At 42.7% G+C, this 19,597-nt stretch overlaps 1 protein-coding gene across 1 annotated transcript in view; it reads left to right on the top strand.

Annotated features, from left to right (window-relative positions):
* The window catches only part of GPC1 (glypican 1), a 415,429-nt gene that overhangs the window by 325,500 nt on the left and 70,332 nt on the right, over positions 1-19,597 (top strand). The window contains exon 5 of the mRNA XM_086943806.1: positions 12,695-12,825. Within this exon, the coding sequence (XP_086799932.1) occupies positions 12,695-12,825 (131 nt within the window). The remainder of the gene's footprint in view (positions 1-12,694; positions 12,826-19,597) is intronic.

The following is a 19,597-nucleotide window of genomic DNA, read 5'->3' as shown; positions in this document are numbered from 1 at the left end:
TCCCAAATGCAAAAATCGCAATTCTAGAACTCGCTAAATTGCGTTTAATTGCATTTAAGGAATCTCAATTTGAGATTCCTTAAATGCAATTCATGAACCATTTTAAAATTGCAAATTCGCAATCTGGGGCCGCTATTTACCGCGAAGTCTAACTACGTGGTAAATAGCAAAAACTTTGAAAAATGCACTAAAGTGCATTTTTCAAAGTTTCATGTTGCGCACACACATGCCCTAAGGGCATGTGTGTGCGCAACATATGTGCACACATCAATTTCAAGGGTGCAACAGGGTGTCCTTTGGACACCTCTGCACCCTTGAAATCGCAATCTCAATTTGCGAATCGCTAATTGCGATTAGCAAATTGAGATTGTCTTCCCATTCATTCCTATGGGCCTCTAGGCCCATAGGAATGAATGGGGAGATATTCCTTAATTGCGACTCGCAATTTGCGAGTCGCAATTAAGGAGTTATTAGAAATCTGTATTTTTGAAGTGATTTCTTGATGAATAGCATTTTGCTATTCCTTAATAGCGAATCTGTATTTTTCGCTATTAAGGAATAGCAAAATGTGTTCTTGATGAATCTGGGGGTTAGTATATCTACCACAAAGCCGACAATTTCTTACACTAGATATGTGACCCCCCCTTCTTAATCTTGCGCTATTTCAAATACACTTGCCACGAATTTGGCTGAAACCAAACCTTACACTGACAGCACTTTGTAAAACTGCAGAGCTAAACGGGGAGTTTCTGTTGTGCAAAGTAAACATATGCTGGGGCAAGTTAGAAGAACGTCAACAGGGGTTAAAGTAATTGCAGAGTAAGCTAGAATGATTCTTTAGTGAGAGGACAAGAGATTAAATGTACATGATCACATCAAAATCCCGCGCACAGATTTGTAAACGAAAGTTAGAAATGCAAAATAAATCCGCTGACAAACTGGCAAAGCGCTGGCTTAGCACATAAGAGGATTGAGGGGAACAAAAATGAGTTATTTTAAAAAGTACAGATGGCAGCCTCAGTCACAGTCATTTCGATAAAAGAGGCATTTTTTTATACAATAAAAAAATACAGGAGTTATTAGGGAAGATGCGTGTTGCATATTGTTGTAAAACAGCAGTTGCATGAGAAAGTGATGATTCAACGTCCAGGAAGTGCTTGCCAGCTGTTGTCTAGTAATGACCAAATATTCATAATGGATAACAGTCAAAGCAAAAATATATTATTTGTATCCAACTCAAATAAACACAATAGCTGGGATCAGTGTTCGGGTGCGGAGAGAAACGCTCTGCCATGGCTTGAGTAGCACTACGGTGATGTAAAAGTCACCTTCCTACCTTCAAAAGGTTCATTCTTGAACCTTTACAGTAATACAGACCGAGCTCGGGTCGGGAGTACCACGCAGGTGGACGGCATCCCCCCACTTATTTTACCGGGGAGTCGCCTTTCCCCCTGCCAAACAGCTGGACTTCACTCTTTGGCCTCTCAGGGACGAGGAGCTCGGCACCTTTCGTGACGTCAGTTCCTGTCACTTCCGGTGACAGCATCCCCCTACTTCTATTTTTTTATGACTTGTTCCCTGAATACAAACATGGCGAGCCAGATGATCTCACTGTGGAATTGCAGAAACTTGATTCAAAGAAAGGTGTGATTTCCCCATTCAATATTAAATAAACAAGATGGTCTTTAAAACCAAGACCATCATTTACTAGAGTTTGCGCAGGGTCTCGCGTGATGTAACACAATTTTCTTGATGTGTCACGAGGCCCTGAAAATGGGAAGTAAATTGATTTTACTTTGAGTCGAATGCACCAGTACCCACACAAAACTTGCGTAAACGCGGGCCCAAGTTGTTTGGGAGTGCCAGAGACATCTGATTTACAAAGATGACGTTTGGGCTTCCATCCTTTTCTTTTGTTGATGGAGGAGGAGGCTTCAACATCACCAGATACAGAGTTTATCTCATACACAATACTTAGCATCTCTACCATGTCTATTGCAAAAACATAAACTAGCATTTCTCTTGCCCACCTACAACAGTAAGAATAGGGCCTTTTTTCTACTCCTCGCTCAATTCTCTACTGGGTCTCAGGCAACATTATCCACAAGGGAGTCTTTCACTCCTTCAGACAACAACATCTACATGGCATCGCTCATGGTGGTATGTGTTTGAAACAAGCTTGTATGATACCAAATTTGATATTCTAGTTCCCCGGACCATTTGCTTGAAATATTAAAAAATAAATGGTATTCATCCAGTGATAAACTCCAATTTGGTGAAGACCCTGATCTCCATATTGCCTTCTAGAACATTATTTTACCTAAAGGAGCACCTACATTCTCCCTTGCCGTAGTTTTGTCTGCTGTATTTTGTTCTCCTTTCTTTATCAGGGAAGAGGTGAAGGCTCTCCTTAACCAGCAGCTTGCTTCCCCCACACCCTTCTTCATCTACTCCATCATGCCTTTTCACTTTTCTTCTTCTTTTCTTTGGAGATTGGGCCCCCCTACACTCTACCCCTATGCCCAACTACCCACCTCTCACGATTTTCTTACAAAACCGTGGTGGAAATAATAAATTCTCAAATGCTTTATTTTCATAACTGATTTTCCCCATTAAGCCAAATACTACAACCTCTCATACCCCACGCGCAACACGTCTACAAAACCAACTAGTAGCATCACTCACATCCGCATGCAGTAATTTCAACTGGGCATCTCATATCCCACGCTCAACCCCTCTGCTTGATCTCATGCACAATATCAACATGAGGACTACTTGTATTGATGCGACGTTTGCGTCAACAAGCCGCTTGCACACAATTAGAACCCCTTTCTTACCCCATAGCCACTGGAAACAATATCAATAGTGTATGTTGAACACGCACTGAAAATGTAGGTACCACACCATATATGTTCATCACAATTGTATCGACAATTAGTAACTATTTCAGAGTTAACAGCTACATGTGCACTGAGCCTTCAGTCCACATTTCCTTGCAACTGACCTTTTTAGGTGCCTAAGGAATTAAAGGGAGTTAACTTCATCCACAGGTTCATTTACAGTGAAACCAATTCGGCCACATAATGAGGACCCAAAGTTGGCAAATGAGATTAGGTATGGATTTATTACAATCGTAAAGCCAAACTGATGTATAGAAGTCTTAAGAATATTTTTTTAAAGTACGCAATCACTACTGGAAGGCCAAATCGTCTCCCAAAATTTAGCTTCAATAACATGTATGTATGTATGTATGTATAGGCATTTATATAGCGCACTACTTACCCGGAGGGTCCCAAGGCGCTTCGACCGCTGCGAAACCCTTCCTGGCTTCCCTGAGAGATGGTCCCTTAATGGGTATCTCCAGGGTGAGACCAGGCATCCCCGGCGGTCTGGTGGGGCTGTTAGTGAGGATGAGGCAAGCTAATGCCCAGAGTTGCCGAGTGTGATCGCTGATCAGAGTGGGCACCGAGGCGAGAGAATTATCGAGTCCGCTGACCCTGGTCCAGAAACCTGCCGCGCCGGGAATCGAACCCTGGTCCCGGGCCGTCCTCTGCTCTCGGGTCTGCCGCCTCTAACCAGTGAGCCACACTACCTCACATGAAACATACAAGGATAATAGCAATGCAGAAAATCAGAAATAGACTCTAATGATCAGCATATACTTTGTGGTCTTATTGCCTATTATGCATGAGGAAACCTAAATCTCGTTATCTAAGCCTGAACAAGAGCTTTAATTAAGGAATTCGTAATCAGATCTTGTAAGGTAGGAAGGTGTCAGCTTTGTGGTTCTTCTGTAGAAGGTCTCCTAAATAAAGAGTATTGCATAGGGGGAGGCTGTGGCCTTACAGCCAGAGCTGCCAACATTGGAGCTGGGGAACCAGGTTCTAGCCTCGGCGTCGGCTCTGCTTCCTGTGATTCTGGGCAAATCACTTAAACTCCCCATGTCTCCCAAGAAATGAATGTGTCCTTGTGTAGCGTAACTGGTGCTCATGTAAAGCGCTCCTCTGAGACTAAAAGGAATGTGACTAAAGCTGAAGTGTGATCATCAATTAAACCCAACAAAAGACATTAGAGAAACCCATATTATGTGTTCATTAATTTCCACCTTCATACTGTAAAATTTAGCAAACACTCTTGAAACTCCTTTCCTTTGGTCTGCACATCAGTACGTCCTTGGATTCCTCCCAACAGTAATCCTCCCTTTGTTCGTTGAGGCTTCCTGCCCTTGCTAAAAATAGTCCTCCTAGCCCTCACACACAATGTGCCTTTCTCTGTTCTTGAGATCATACAACTACACCTGCAGAGGAGAAAAAAAACAATGCAACCCGAGCAAGCTTCTGATTGAAGGTTAAACATTAAGAAATCCAAATGCTTAAGGCCTTTGGTCAAGTTAACGTAGCACGCATTTCAGTACATGATAACTGCATGATATGGATACATATACAGTTACAATATAAATGTAGAGTACTATTCAAAGGAATACATAATTAAATAAAAGTTCACAACATTGTTTAAACCATTCAAATGCAGATATATATGAGAATTGTATTTTTGATGTCACTGTAAGAAAAACATTAGTATGGTCCAATCAGCTAAACTTTATGGGGCTGATGTTTGGGCCACAGGTCCTTTGGATACTCTCACAGTTAGAGAAAATAATTTAATGAAGTCCTTTTTTCCCTCCCCAATCCACGCAATTCGTACTTCTGTATTTTGACTTCGCTCTTAAGGGAATCAGTGACCTAGCTGCTTAGAGAGTCATGGTATATTAGGTTAGGCTATGGCCATGACCCGAGCTCCAATCGTACAAGCAAGGCCTTTGAAATCGTAGCCTTCTGTATAAGGACATGACTGTTCCTTAGTTAGCTCATATTAAACAAGCATTTGCAATGCAATAGGTCTCGCAGCATTAAAGTTTGAGCTATTGGCATTGTATATAACAATGTGTTGCATAAATTTGTTATGAAAGTCTGTATTGCTTTAGGAAGATTTTTTGGTAGCTGTTAGTTGTTGCTGAAGGTGGTGGAAGAAAGAGGCATGCGGTAGAATCAATATTCGTCAATCTCGGTATTCCGGAACACAGCATTTGGCGGTAGCAGTGAGTTCCTAAGAAAACCTTTGGGCCCGCCATCTTTTGTCTACTGAAGCACGGTACACTGGTGTTTAAATGCACACTACCATTAGAAACCCAAGTTCTATCACAGAGTGCGTCGGACTCGCCACTTCAAACACGTGGTACAAAAAGCTACAGAAAAACAGAAGCCTGTTCAATCCAGCCGCAAAGGGCCACGTGCGCATTCCATAATGTAATCAGGCATCACCCCAGATGGGGATTTGCAGCCCATGATCTGACACCTATTGATCACCTGTTAGTACCTGCCGGGCCTCTCAGCCTGACCCTGAGGGGCAGGAGAGAGATCCAATCAGCGTCCACTAATGGGATTGCTGCCTGGTACATTAAAGGCTGTTGGAGTCTTTCTCCTCACAGCCCTGTCAACGCGTATTTGCTCATAACCCCATTATTTGTTAGCGCTCATAGAAGGCACTTACATCCTACATCCTTTGTTTGCTTGGCGCGTTAAAAGGTGGAGTAGCGCCTTTCTCTATAAATCTAATGCACTCATTTATTGGCATTGTTACCTCAGCGTTGAACCCACCAAGCTCTCGCAGAGCCTGCATGGGGCCCTCATAGCATATTCCAGTGTACCATCAGGGTCAAGGGTCCCTTTATATATTTTGTTTGGCACTGTTAATCTCGGTATGTTTTGTGGTTCTTCGTGCTGATATCTATTCGTATTTTGTTTTCATTTCTTTTGAATTGTTAGGTGCCTGTCTCTGTCATTGTCTAGACTTCTTTCTGACAGAATATAGGCAGAGTTTTCTCGACTTGTCTGAACAGGAATGATTTAGGGCATGCATGAAGGAGAGTGAAGTGAGGCTGACTCCGGGTGCTGATCAGATGCATGCCGGGGTTTTAAAGGTAATGCTTGCAAACTGTAAGCTCGGTGCTGCTGGTTTAAAAGCCAGGACTCTGGGGTGGCGATGCTCAGGTTACAAGGCCAGTTGTTGGAAACGCTTGGAATTGGCCTTGGTGGATGCACAGTTGTTCTGCTGCTTTGTTTTGTCACTGCTGGCCTTCCGTTCGTGAGCGGTTTATCACTGCATTGCATCAACACATCCTTTATCTGTATACGGAAGCCGAGGTCCCTTGCAATATCCTTATTATGTACAGTATGGGATCCCTCTCACATAGATGGACAGAGGCGGCACTGTGTGCAGAACTTTGGCACTTTTGTCCTGCCACATCTCCAAGGAATACGCTCCCAAGAGAAACGGATCCAGTTCAGTTGTGAGGCATAGTTACAATGGGTGCAGCAGGTGCAGTAACACCAGGGCCACCGAACCCTGAAAATGCAGTGTTTTATTAATCCAGCGTCAGACAAACAGGTGGTGACACCCTTGCTACCTACTGAAGGGTCCCACTGCAGAAACTAAAAAACTTGGGGGCAACGTAGGAAGCAGATTGTTACCTCCAGCGCTCATGTTTTGTGTGATAAGGAAACATACGAATCGAGTGCGCCCCTCCCCCCTTTGCATTACTTTGCGTGTGAAACGAATGGTGTCCCAGAGTGGATTTTACGAGCCAGCAGTCCACCCTCGCGAATAAATAAGAAATAATTTATAGTTCTGAGTGCTGTAGCGTGGGGTTGCTGCTGGGGTCAGAGCTAAGAGCCTCGAAGCCCGGATTAGCGCTGCTGCGCTGTGAAGTCTTCTCAGACTAAACCACAGGGATGAGCCGGGGTTTAAAGCTGCGTCTCTTCGTTAATCACTGTTCCCCCTCTGCCCGCACTGAACAATGAGCGAAAACGAAACCGGTCGTGGGGCGGGACTTCCGTCTTGGGAAGCCCGTGCCCACAGAGTGCCTGGCCAGGAGAGGAGCAGTGGAGACGCGGGGCTCCCATGCCCGAGGAAGAGCCCCGCGGTGGCGGCTGAAGTCCGGAGTGGCGGTAAGTGGGCCTTAGTTGTAGGAGGGGGGAGGGGGTCTTGGTGCACTCGTGTGTATGTGTGCGACAGCGAGGGGGGGGCTCGGTGGACTGGTGTGTGTGTGTGTATGCACACTTGTGTGTATGTGTGCGACGGGGGGAGGTGTGTCTCTGAATGTATGTGTGCGTGCGTGCGTGCATGGGCGCTCATGTGTGTGTCTCTGTGTGTGCGCATGCGTGTGTGTTGGAGCTTCCCAGGAGAAAAGAGACGGCCACAGCGAGTGCGTTCGGCGCGCATGGCCCGCTCCGATCGCCATGCGCTTGGCCAGGTCCTGTCTCCTGGAAAGCTGCGTCGGTAACAATAGGTCTCTGGCGAGACCGCACTTTCGCGCAGTTAACGCCACGAGACCTAAATATGGCTCTTTAGTCTGGGGTTGGAAGCATTGTGGACCAATCCCTCCGCCATAAACTCCTCAAAAAAGGCTCTTATGAAGAAAGTATTTTGGGGGCCTTTTAAAATTAGGTTCATACAGAAAGCTGATATTGACAGCCTCACTGGAACGTTCCTGTCTATAAAACCCTTCCCTCAGTTTGAACCATATCTTGGTGAGGTTTTTCTGCAGGGGGCCAAAATGCTTTTTATCAAATTTAGGGTTGGTACTTTAGCAGTGAACAGTTACACGCACAGATGGAACAAGACGAGGCCCGAGGCGAGTGATAAGCAATCATGTTTCGTATGTTTGGGTAGGGTGGAGACCGTAGAATATATCTAGTTTTGCTGTCCTCTGTATTATTCAGCTCGGGCAAAATGGCTGGAACCTTATTGTCAGAGTCTGGGACTCTGGCATATTTTTCTCACTTTTCTAATCTTGAGCTCTGACACGAGTAGACTAACTGTTTTCTCTGTAAGCTGATTCCTACTGACAGTGGCTGTGATTAGAAAGTGTCTTGGCCTTCCGTTCTAATATTAGAGTTCAGCTCTTTAGCAAACCTGGCAGTGGGGTTGATCAGGATGGCAGTGGGGTCGATCAGGATGCCACTCGGCCTCTCGCCTGTGTAACAAAGCACTTGCCATTTTTCTATTTTGATTACCCTACAGGACTCTGTATGGGTGGCATGCGCACCAGTGCTGCAATATGTGAGCCATTGTCGTCAGCTGCTAGCTAAAGATATGTGTATGTAGTTACATTTTAGCTTAATGGTTTATGCATTTTATTGTTGCACATTAGTGAGTTTACTAATTCATTTTATCAGTGTATTATTTTTTACTGTCAACAGTTTATTTGGTCTGTGACCGGTCTTAGTTTGAGACATTGCTTACATTAAGATATGCATAAACTTTATTTTAAGGTATGGCGGACCATTTAGGTTTTGTCTATGGTTTGCGTTTCCGAATTATCTTTTGTGCAATCAGGCCAGCAAGGAAACATTTTTATCCAGTATTTAAAATTTGCTGTACTGTTTTATAAAATCATTGTATCATGTATTGTATCATGTTTTTATTGTTTTATCGTCCTACTTCAATGGGCTAGTGTCAAAAAAGTATTTTTCTTCTTCAGCTTCATTAGTATGCACAATTGTTTAAATGTCGAGATTATACCGCAAATGCACTTTCTGTAGCTGTTCTGTGCACCACATCACAGTAGTGATATTAAGTCACACAAATACATGAGGCCCTGTGTAAATATATATGTGGCCTGTTCACACATGAAGGGGTTGAGCCTAAATTACGCTGTTCCACAGACCGTCAATTTATCCTACAAAGGACAGCATGGGGACATCACAGCTCGTTCATGCGGTCAGTTCTCATACCGACCAGATACATAACTGCATGAAACTCATGGGTAATATGTAGTATTGGACTGTCTGTAAATGACAGCAACAGAATACATGAAATAAAACATCACTTTGTAAAGATAGAAATGCATCAACTTTTTCCAGGACTGAGAGCTGACCTGGTGCTCACAGCACCCCAGTGAAATGTCACACCGCCATTCCTTTTTAGGTCTCGCCTGAGCCAGCCCATGCGCTACTCTGGCTAGACTTTTAGTAAGGGCGACAAAAAATGCTACCACTGTGACCTAGAGCTTGCGGTTACGCGCGCAGGCGAGCGCTTCCGTCATGGCTCATTAAGTGCATCGCTTGCGGGCACCCTTCCAGCCTGCGATCGCGATCACTTTCACTTTGACAGGCGCAGCTGAAGGCAGGATTTGCTGTTCCTTCCGAGCAGCGTCCCCATCACCATGGCAACACCGGGTCTGCTGACAGTGCTGCACATCACTCTCCTTACTAAACCATAATTCTATTTCTTCTGTTTCTAATTCCCTTTGATCCGCCTATTAATTTCCCCTGCTGCTGCTGAATTCTAGTTCATCTGCCATCACTTCATTCGTCCACTCTTTTATTTCACCTGCATTTTATTTTAAATACTTCGTGCACTCCTCTTCCATCATTCCTAGTCTTTTGCCTTGTTTAACCTGCCTTTTATTTCTTCTGTTTTATCCCTTCATTTATTCTTTCATGTCCTCTACTTCCTCTGCTCTTTTCCCCCGAATTTTGTTTCTTCTTCCACTGCACTCGCGTCATTGTCTGCCCTGGCTCTCTCCTCCGTCACCACCTGTCTTCTCTCTCTGTCCTTCTCCGCTTCCGTGTCTATTTGGAGAAGGACAGACGGAGAACCCACTAGCTCTCGATACTCCATCAGAGGACGGCAGCAGAGACGGGCTCCAACATTTCCACCAATCATGTGTACCTTCTGGCTTCTGGTCAGTCTCTCTGTTATTCCGTCTATGACAAGGAATTAATACCGTTAGCTGCAGTTGTGTGATACATGCTGAGACAGGCAAAGCTTCGTTTTTTTCTTGTGTTTCTCTGCCTATTTGTGAGGACGTAAGAATTGAAATGGCTCTGTATTCCCTGGCTGCTATTTTCCTAAACACCTGGATGGCACTCTACTGTATTACAGTGGACCAAAGTCGATTCTGAGAAAAGAGATCAGGTGTCTGCGAAAACTGGTTTTTGCCAGACTGAGGGTTTATTTGTTTTTGCTCTTCTCCTTTAACATTGCATTAAAGAGGATACCAGACCCCCTGATACGTACAAACGTCTGCCGATTTACTTATGCCAGGTGTTCATATTAAAAAAATGCCGGACACCAGATAATTTATACAATCTCCCTCCCTTAGTTCCTAAATGTCTAATGCAATCACAAATGTCCTTTACCTAGCCACAATTTGAGTACATCCCACAGCTTCACGTTTGCTGATTTCCTCACAAAACTGTATGTACTTACCTTGGAAGACACACCTCGTCTATAACTGTACAGTTGTTACTCATTTAAACAGAGTTAACACTTGTTAAATGCCTTCTTCATCACACATATGTATGAATTTTGCATATATTACTGGATACTGATTGTATGCAGATTTCTGAAACATGAGTCCAATACAAACCGCTTACTAAATAATGTTAATATGCAAAGACCAATGGTGCTCCTGTGATTAATTATGCATATCTACTAAAAGTGCTGAAAAACAAAAACGAACAAGCATAGGCAAAGCCAATAGGTCTTGCCTTTGGGGCCTTATAAGTGTTTAGCCATGCAATAGTTAATGTTGTTGCATTAAGGATATTGTGCTGCATAACTAAATACTTATAAGGTCCCAAAAGCGAGACCTATTGGCTATGCCAATGCTTGTTGTTGTAGTAGCTCACACAATGCACAATCTTTCAAAAAATGAGCTTAATACCCCCAAAAACAGAGAGCATGGTTACTAGCACAGCATCTGTTCATTCAGCTAACGTGTTTGTCATCTTCATTTACACTGTGCAACATTTTGGCTTTAGGCAGATCCCAATGCTTAGATCTTTACAGTTATATTCCAATCACAGACCACTCAGCTTTGATAACAGCTAGTCCTTTCTGTTCTTCCTTCATTGTGACACAAAGGTTCAACCAAGAAAACGAGTCTTGAAACGCAATCATAATGAGGGACAGGCCATGTACACTCCTCTCTCTGCTAACTTGAGGACGCAGATAGCTGTTCACCTCCTCAGCTCACGAACCCATAGTTAAAAAAACAAGCATTTGCAATGCAACCGGTCTCACCTTTAGGACCTTATATATATTTAGCTATGCAGCATATTAGCCTGGGTGCTGAAACATCTATTGTTCTTTAACATGGTGGAAAGTAAGCACCAAACTGCGTAACACGCAAGGTATGGGAACACATGGAGAGAAATATTGCCTTTCAGCCGGAAATAGTATAGTCCAAAGCTCTGTTTTTAATATAAAATCATGGCCTTGGTGGTCATATCACTGAAAATACAAGATTTGGAAAAAATATTATTGTCTACGGTTGCTCATGGAAGACAATTTCTAAGGACTGGAATCTAGAGACTGCTAAAGTGATTCTGGTATTGTACTGACCTCTGTTGGTCATTTTCTATCAAGAAAGTTAAATAGAGGCAGTTGCCACAAAATTTTTTAAAAAGAAAGTCCCTCAGCAGAAAGCAATTCTGGTATTTTACTGACCTCTACTGGTCAATTTTTATTAAGACAGTTAAATAGAGGCAGTTGAACAGAAAAAAGTCCCTAAGCGGAAGTATACAATTCCTCTGGCTGATCTGCGGAGCCCACAACGTACACACACATATAAGTATACACTAATATATAACTATATACTAAAGTATATACAAGAGGTCTCGAATGCTCGACCTAAAAAGGACACCGGCATCAGAAATAGAACAAGGGCTGTTGGAACCCTTATGCACAGACTGCAGCCACATTTGAAGAATGCTCCAGGAATCATAAGTGCTTCCACAATGTCTTCCACACACTTCTATACAAGGGGCATGAGTCCAAACTCATAAGAGATTAGAAATGTAAGTATCTACCACATTAAAAAAACAGATGCATTTTTTTGTAACGCTATGCAAGTAATTGTATTTTCACTGTCTTGTGGGCACACCAAAGCTTTCCATCAAGGTTTTTTCAGGGTTTGCTAGTGGCAGGCTTTGCCTAAATTCTACCTTTTTGTAGCCCACTGTAGCTTTCTGATCAAATACGGAAGGTCAAATATGGTAAACATCCAGGTCGCCAGTGTTATAGAGTGAGACCTTGCATGTACAAAAGATGATTGGTTTCTTTCAGTCACAGCATGATAGAAAAATCCTACACATCCAATCAGGATTTGTCATCTTCTCTCTGCAGTTTCTCTCTTCCATTTGCACTGTCCTCACAGGCATATAGAAGACTCAAACAAACCCCTTTCCAATGACCTCCCCAAAAGAGCTGACATTGTACTCTCGAGCGAAACACCAAACCATAACAGGATCACCACATTAGGGTTTTTCAAATAGTCAAGAGTGTTAAACCACGTGGAATCTGAAGGAACAAGACAATTTCACAAATTTAATTGAAAAAAAATGCAAAATATATGTTGTTGCATGCTCTACTGAAAGATCTAACCTGTTGAAATTCTTACTGCTAGTTTCAAGAAAGCTTTGCATGCAAAGTTGCTTACTCTTTGTTTTCTCTTGGAGGCTGTTGTCTTTTTTGGGTACTGTTATCTAATCAAGAGGTAGTGATATCCAGGATCCTTATCTGTATGCCTTTACAATAAGATTTATCGACATTTTGAGTAACATTTAATAAACTTTGGAACAACCTTTATGTGGCTTATAATTGTATATTTGCTTGCTTCCGCTAGATTCAATGTTGCTGGTGGCTGACAGGTTTGAAGCTCCATCTAACATAGAAATAGTAATGAGCACAATTCACGAAAGAATCTCAGACGCTATCTCAACTATGCAGGAAAACAAGAAAGTTATAACAAACAAGGTAAGAGAACAATCTCACAAAATATAAAGGAGAACTAGTCAATATTCCTTTAAGTGCCTATTACTTTGTTGACTAATGAGAACCTGAGAGCCACATCAATTATTAATCTCCAGATGCTTCTGCAAAAATCTATCCGACACTTCATAGAGCTCTCAAGTGTAAGTGTCACTTTTGCCAGTGTTTTTTTCATTCACATGTATTTCAGGTGTACTCCTCTTCTTCTCTAATCCTAGAGGTGTGAAGTTTATGCATTTTAGAGGATGTTCACCACACATAAGTGATGCTACTTCATACAAAAGCAGAATTTCAGATCTTCCGTAGTGCAACCATTGAAGATTGGAGTGGTATCATAATACTGCATCCTAAATATTGTTTACAAAAATATTTCACCATTGGAGGTAATATTAGAAAAATTAAATCCAATAGGTTGATTGTTTTGTTACAGATATTTAAGACACACTATTTATGTAGACCGTATTTCTGGCAACAAGGTTCTGACATCCAACCTTAACGCATCAGATGGTCCACATAATTTCAGCCCTGGGTTCCACCGTTCTTTTAATGTTCTTTATTAGGATCAGAATATCAAGATTGCCAAAAACTGTGGGCTAAATTGGGCTTTAAATTTGAAGGCAAACCAATAATGTGCAGGCAATGTTGGATTGCCTCCATGCTCAAACGATGATTTGAATATGTAAATGATGGTAGGGCCCAAAAAGTTTAAAATATTCAATGATTTGGCAAGGATTAGCAGACCATGATGTAAAGTTCACCTTACTAATAATGACATTGATCTCAGAATTGGTTGTGATGTAAAGAAAATTCAGAAATGATACGCAGATTGTGTTACATTCTAAAACCAGCATTTACAATGCAAATTGGTCTCGCATTTGTGAGAGTTAGAGGTATTGGCGTTGTAAATAATAATGTCTTTTACCCATGTGTTTTAGATTGGAGTAGAGTGGATGTGTTTGGAGAGGAATGATGTAGGTTACTTTGGAATTATTAGCTGTGGAATTGTGTGTTGTGGAATTGTGTGGGGTGGGGTGGATTTGTGTAGTGGAATTGTGGCATGTGATGTGTAGCAAACATATGTGGATAGTAATTGTGTGGTATTGAGTGTATTGCAATTGTGTGAAGTGGGATGAATGGTAAACGTAAGCTATTTTACCTCCTAACAGAATTGCACTAATGATATGGTGTACAGTCAGCTACATTGTGTTAATATTCTGTTTTAAAAAGTAGCAGTGTTTACCTTGTGAAGGAGTACACATTTTTGTTTGGTGCTAAATGTGATCTGCACTGAAGAGAGAAACATTTATAATAGAATAGGCAGTAAATTGTTCATACATTTATTAAAATATTAGACCCTCTTTGGGCACAACATCAACTATTTGTTGTTATCAGTCTTTTATAAACAGGAAAAGTGCACCTATTAAGGAAAACTACAAGGAAGGTCAAATGTCTGTTTTAAGAAATGATAAATATATTTTTCATGGCACTGCTAAATCGTAAATATTGTATCCAATATGACATAAGTGATATGCCATGAATATTTTAATTGTAGTGCTTGAAATATGCACTTCTCTTCTTAGGAATAAAGAGTGCCTTCAAAAACAGAAAAGACCGTGTCTTAAGACATTGGCAAACCCAACAAAGTCTGACCCAACCCATTTAGAACTCTTTGTACAAACAGACAATGCACTAAGGGGGAGATTTACTACTTTTTCACACAGCGCACTTCAGCAGCCGCAAATGCTGAGCGAAAAGGAGAGCGGAGGAGAGTGCCAAATTTATTAAAACACAGCACTCTCCGCTCCTTTCCCTAGCATTGGTGCTGAAATCAGCTGCTGTGCTCCACAGAGACTCCCTTGCATTGTTGAGCGTGGTGTGTGTCTCTGAGTCTAACATAGGTTTTGTACTGGAAGTGAACCCTTCCAGTACAAAATTCCAATGCTTAAACTAACTTGAAGCCTTTTCCAACTTTGTATGTGTACTGTACAGTGCAACACACATGCAGAGCCAGAAAAGGAAGGAGAAATGAAAGCCTTTCTCCTTCCTTGCTCCTGCTTCAAAAGGGCACAGTTTTCCGATGCTAAACCCTGTCAACTTTATTTAGTAAATTGTGTTTAACATTAGAACCCTTGGGTGGTTGCATGGGAACGCCCATGCTCCACCCGTGGTACGCTCCCCTGGCACAAAGTAATGCAAAATAGCGGTACGCGCTGCTTTGCATTACTTTTCCGTTATTTCCAGCTCTAAATAAGTTTAGCGCTGTAAAGTAAATTGGAAAAGAAAAGATCTTCCACCGATTTGCGTCACTTTTGTGGCACAAACACAGCAGAAAATCTAAGTAAATCTCACCCTTCGTTTCACTTGGACACTTATAGGTGAACTAGATTGACTGGGTGTACTCTAACAGTAGCATAAACAAAGCGTTGGCATACTCAATTTAATGGCGACGTAAATCTTGTTAAATTGCTCTGTTGCGCGGCTTAGTGAACAAGCGCCTTATTCTGGAGCCAGGAGCTTTCAGCTGGGCTCCCCTGCTACTGCTCCAGCACAACTCATCTAAACTTACTTTTGGTTGCAGAGATCAGGTTGTTGCCATCTTTCAGCAGATCCTTAGTAAACTTGTTGCATAGCTGCAAAGGTTTCAGATTGCTATATGTGACATTTTCATAATTTCAGTGTAATTATGAGTGATATTTCAACTACTATCAGGGATACTTTCTAGTGAGCAAAATCATACATAACAGCCATGACACCAAGTTGAGCAAAATAACTGTAAGAAAGTCTTTAAAGTGCTGCAAAGGAGCAAAAATGGGAGGGTGTTAACTTGGGAGCATATTATTAACAACTAGCGATATTTATCGCTAAATAGGCTTAGCGAGAAAAAAAATTATCGCAGCGCATCGCCGGATTTTATCGCAGAGATAACGTGCTATTAGCAACGTTTATCTCCAAAGTGATAAAATATTCGGCGATAGCGGCGAAATGCGTGAATATCGCTGGAAATTCAGCGATATTCAAGCATTATCGCTAATAGGGACTTAACCTGAATATCCACCTCCCATTGGATATACAGGCTAAGAAGTGGTCTGAGCAGGCGTTCGGATTTGGCGATATTCGCGCTTAGCGCTAAGATTTTAATCGCTACACCTGCGTTGATAATAGGCGATAGCGATGTTAGCGACTGCTTTCAGTCGCTAACAGGTTGGGTATGCCCACTTTGCATGTCATTAGCGATAAATATCGCTGACATGCAAAGCGGGCCCCAAACCGCTCGCTATCACCTAAAAGCTGTCGCTAACTGATGTTAGCGACAGCTTGCTAATGGTGATGAAATTATCGTCGGTTTGCGGCCGTTTTCGGCCGCAAAAGCGGCGATAATTTCATTTCGCCTGCCTTGGTAATATGCCCCTTAGTGTAGCCTCCATCTCAAGCAGGACTTTAGCTTCGCTCCCAAAAGTCAGGATATTATGCAGTAAAAGTAATCAGTATTCCATATTGAGATATGAGGTTTGCTTAGTAAAGAAAGCATGCTTTTATTTATGTGTGTTAGAAAAACTCTGGGATTGTTTGGCTTTCTTCTTTCACATGTTCCTGAGCCAAAGCTTTACGAGTTAAAATGATATATTTTTAACCTGCACTCAGTGAAAGGCATAGTACTTCATATTAACACAATTACAAGCATTTTGTCACTTAAAGATTTATTGGGGGTACTGCGGTACTACCCGCACCCCTACTTTCAGCACCACTATTGGGGCTGTGTAGATTGTCCCCCTGTGTTAGGGTGTGTGAGATCTAAACATCTGATTAAGTGTTCAGGGGGTGGGGGAGGCAATATTTCACACCGATAGACCTTGCTTGGGGCAGAGAGTTCTTGTGGAATGGTGGCTGCGGTTGAGAGATGCCAGCGCGGATCTCAGCTGCTATAGAATAAATCAATTATATAGAGTCACTGTAGCTGAGCTCCGCTGCCCAGCCTGCAGAGCCACCATTCCAACGCAGCCCGAGGAGACAAGCAGTGAACTATAGCCTAAGAATGATGCATGTTTAGCTTTAAATTAAGGGGCAGATGTATCAAGATTCCGATTTGCGAATTCTAAATAGCGATTTTTTGCGAATCGCTATTTAGAATTCGCAAAATGGAATGTATGTACAAAATCGCTATTTTTTAGCGACTCCTTAATATTCTTTATTTGCGAATTCGCATTTTGCGAATTCGCAAATAAGGAATAATTTCCAATGCATTCCTATGGGCCAGGAGGCCCATAGGAATAATAGTGCAATAATTCTCAAATTGCAAATTCGCAATTTGCTAATCACAATTTGAGAATTATTTTGAGGGTGCAGGGGTGTCTCAAAGACACCCTGCTGCACCCCTGAAATTTACATGTGTGTGCATGTGGCACACATACATGCCCTATGGGCATGTATGTTTGTGTGTCACATGCCACCCTCACAAATGCCAAATAGGGATTTTTTAAAAGAAATCACAAATAACACCAACTACAAGTTGGTGATAATATGCGATTTCTTAACACAAATTCGCTATTTCAAAAAGTTACATACATATCATTTAAGGAATCGCAAAAGTTGTGATTCCTTAAATGCTATGGCAAAATAAGGAATTGCAATTTTTTGCGATTCCTTCAATTGCGATTTTTTCATACATTCCAAATCATGCTAAAAGGCCGTTTGCGAGTCGCAAAGGCCTTGATACATCTGGCCCTAAATATATTGAGAATGAGACAACAGTGAAAGTGATACACAGCCACAACGAGTCTCTGGCAGCTGAGCAGAGGGCTGCACAGAGGGCAGCAGTGATGAATTATTTCAGTTAGAGTTACAACCGAACTTTTATTATCTTTTTGTTGTCACTTAAGTTCAGGAAAACCCACCCGCAGCTCAGAGAGCAGGAGTTTCTTTGACGATAAAACATGAAGGAGCAATGGCAACTGGCTGCAGTCCTGTGTCTTGGCTGCTTGAGCAATGCCCTCAGCTCTGGGCCCCCAATGCTACCCCCGCCGCTGATAACTTAAAGAACTCCAATAGCACCGAGCCTCAGCGGCCTGGGCCCTTGGTGAGATAAACAAACAAATGAAGGCTATATTCTCTGCCTGTTCCTTGTGGTCGATGCTCACCGCCAGCCCGCGGTAAGTGGTTACCGTTGCATCCTGTGTCAGCTCTGCTCAGCCCATCCCTGAGGAGAGCAGTGAGGTAAACTCAGGCAGACGCTCTAAATTAGTTATGTTTAAAAAGGTGGGATATTACAGACCTGAGTGTCAGTGATTGTGACCTAAGCAACGATGAGTCTCCAGCAGCCGTCTTGCCAGGCAGTGCTGCGAGGAACGGCAGGCTGCTTGTGCCAAACTAAACTTATTAGCAGAACTGCCGCCTGCCAGTCGCGTCTGGGGTGGCCCGACCACTACTAGCAACTTCAGTCCTCCTGTCCCGGGAGGCAGCGGCCGCGCGTGTCCGGTGTGAGGACAAAGAGGTCGTCAGCGTGGCGAGGGAACATATATACCCCTTGCCCCGCCTCCCGCAACGGACATGACGCGGCACTGACCCTGCCCCTTTGGGAGGAAATGGGGGTGTGGGCTGCCCGATGGCACTACAGGGCCGCCCTCCTGAGTGGCCTCCTGCGGTGGCCTCGGGCAGCCGCATTGGACACAGTTGTTGTCACGTGACACCAGGTCACTGGGACAGCAGCAGCGCTGGCACCAGCGTAGTCCCAGCGCCCGGCCTCCTCCACGTCCTCAAAATAACAGTAAAGTCAACTCAGCCGTGCAAATTTCCGGGTGTCCCGCGAGTGGTGTGCAGCGCTGAAAATACATTTGAACAAGCATTTGCAATGCAAAAGGACTTGCATTTACGCGAGAACTATTGCATTGCAAAAAGGAGTGTGGACGGGTGGTGGGCAGGAGGGCAAGAAAACACGAACAATGGGAGTGCGGGCTGGTGGGGGGCGGTGGCAAGGCACAGGAAGAAAATAGTGCTCACAATCTAAATAACACATGCCATGCAACACTCGAAGTAAAGGTACCAGTAGCCATTGAAGGATACAAATGACGACATGGCCGTCATAAGGCGGGACTAACAGCCTATAAACCAATCGGAAGGCAGTATTTAGAACGGACAAGGACACAAGCCAATGAAAAAGATGGGTGGATAAGTGGGCGGAGCTTCCACTCCATACTCCATTACTGCATTCCTCGCAGTGCGAGCAGAGCATGCGTGCTGCCGCTACAGGTTCGACCTAAAAACATGTATTGCTCCAAATTAAATAGATTGAAAGAGATATTTGGAACTGCTATAATTTAGGGTATTTCCTTGTTTATAAATGAAATATTAGATTGATTGGTGTATCAGTCCTTGCACATTTACAAACATTTACACTCACCTACATGTGAGTTCCTTTGTGGCAAGGATAGATAACTGTTGTTCTTTGTGGTTCATTGATACACAATATTTATTAGATGATGATTTGTTCCTTCCTCAGAATGTCTAATTTTCCTAAGTTTATCATTAACATTTTAATCTTCAATTTTCGGAAGGAATAGCCTGATCTGTGCTGTGAGCTTCCAATGTACTTTTAAATGTAAGTATTTTATTTTAATCTTAACTATGTGTATCAATGTAGGGGTATATGCTTGGGAGAGAGGGTAGACTTCACACCTACACTTTCCATTTCCATTTGGTGTTCATGTTTTGATAGAACAATAATAGTGATTACGATGACATGAATAATACTAACCAACAGATC

This window comes from Lissotriton vulgaris, chromosome 11, assembly GCF_964263255.1.
Source record: "Lissotriton vulgaris chromosome 11, aLisVul1.2, whole genome shotgun sequence".
NCBI lineage: Eukaryota > Metazoa > Chordata > Amphibia > Caudata > Salamandridae > Lissotriton > Lissotriton vulgaris.
The sequence above is the reverse complement of the archived record's forward strand: the minus strand, read 5'-3'. Positions and strand labels throughout refer to the sequence as shown.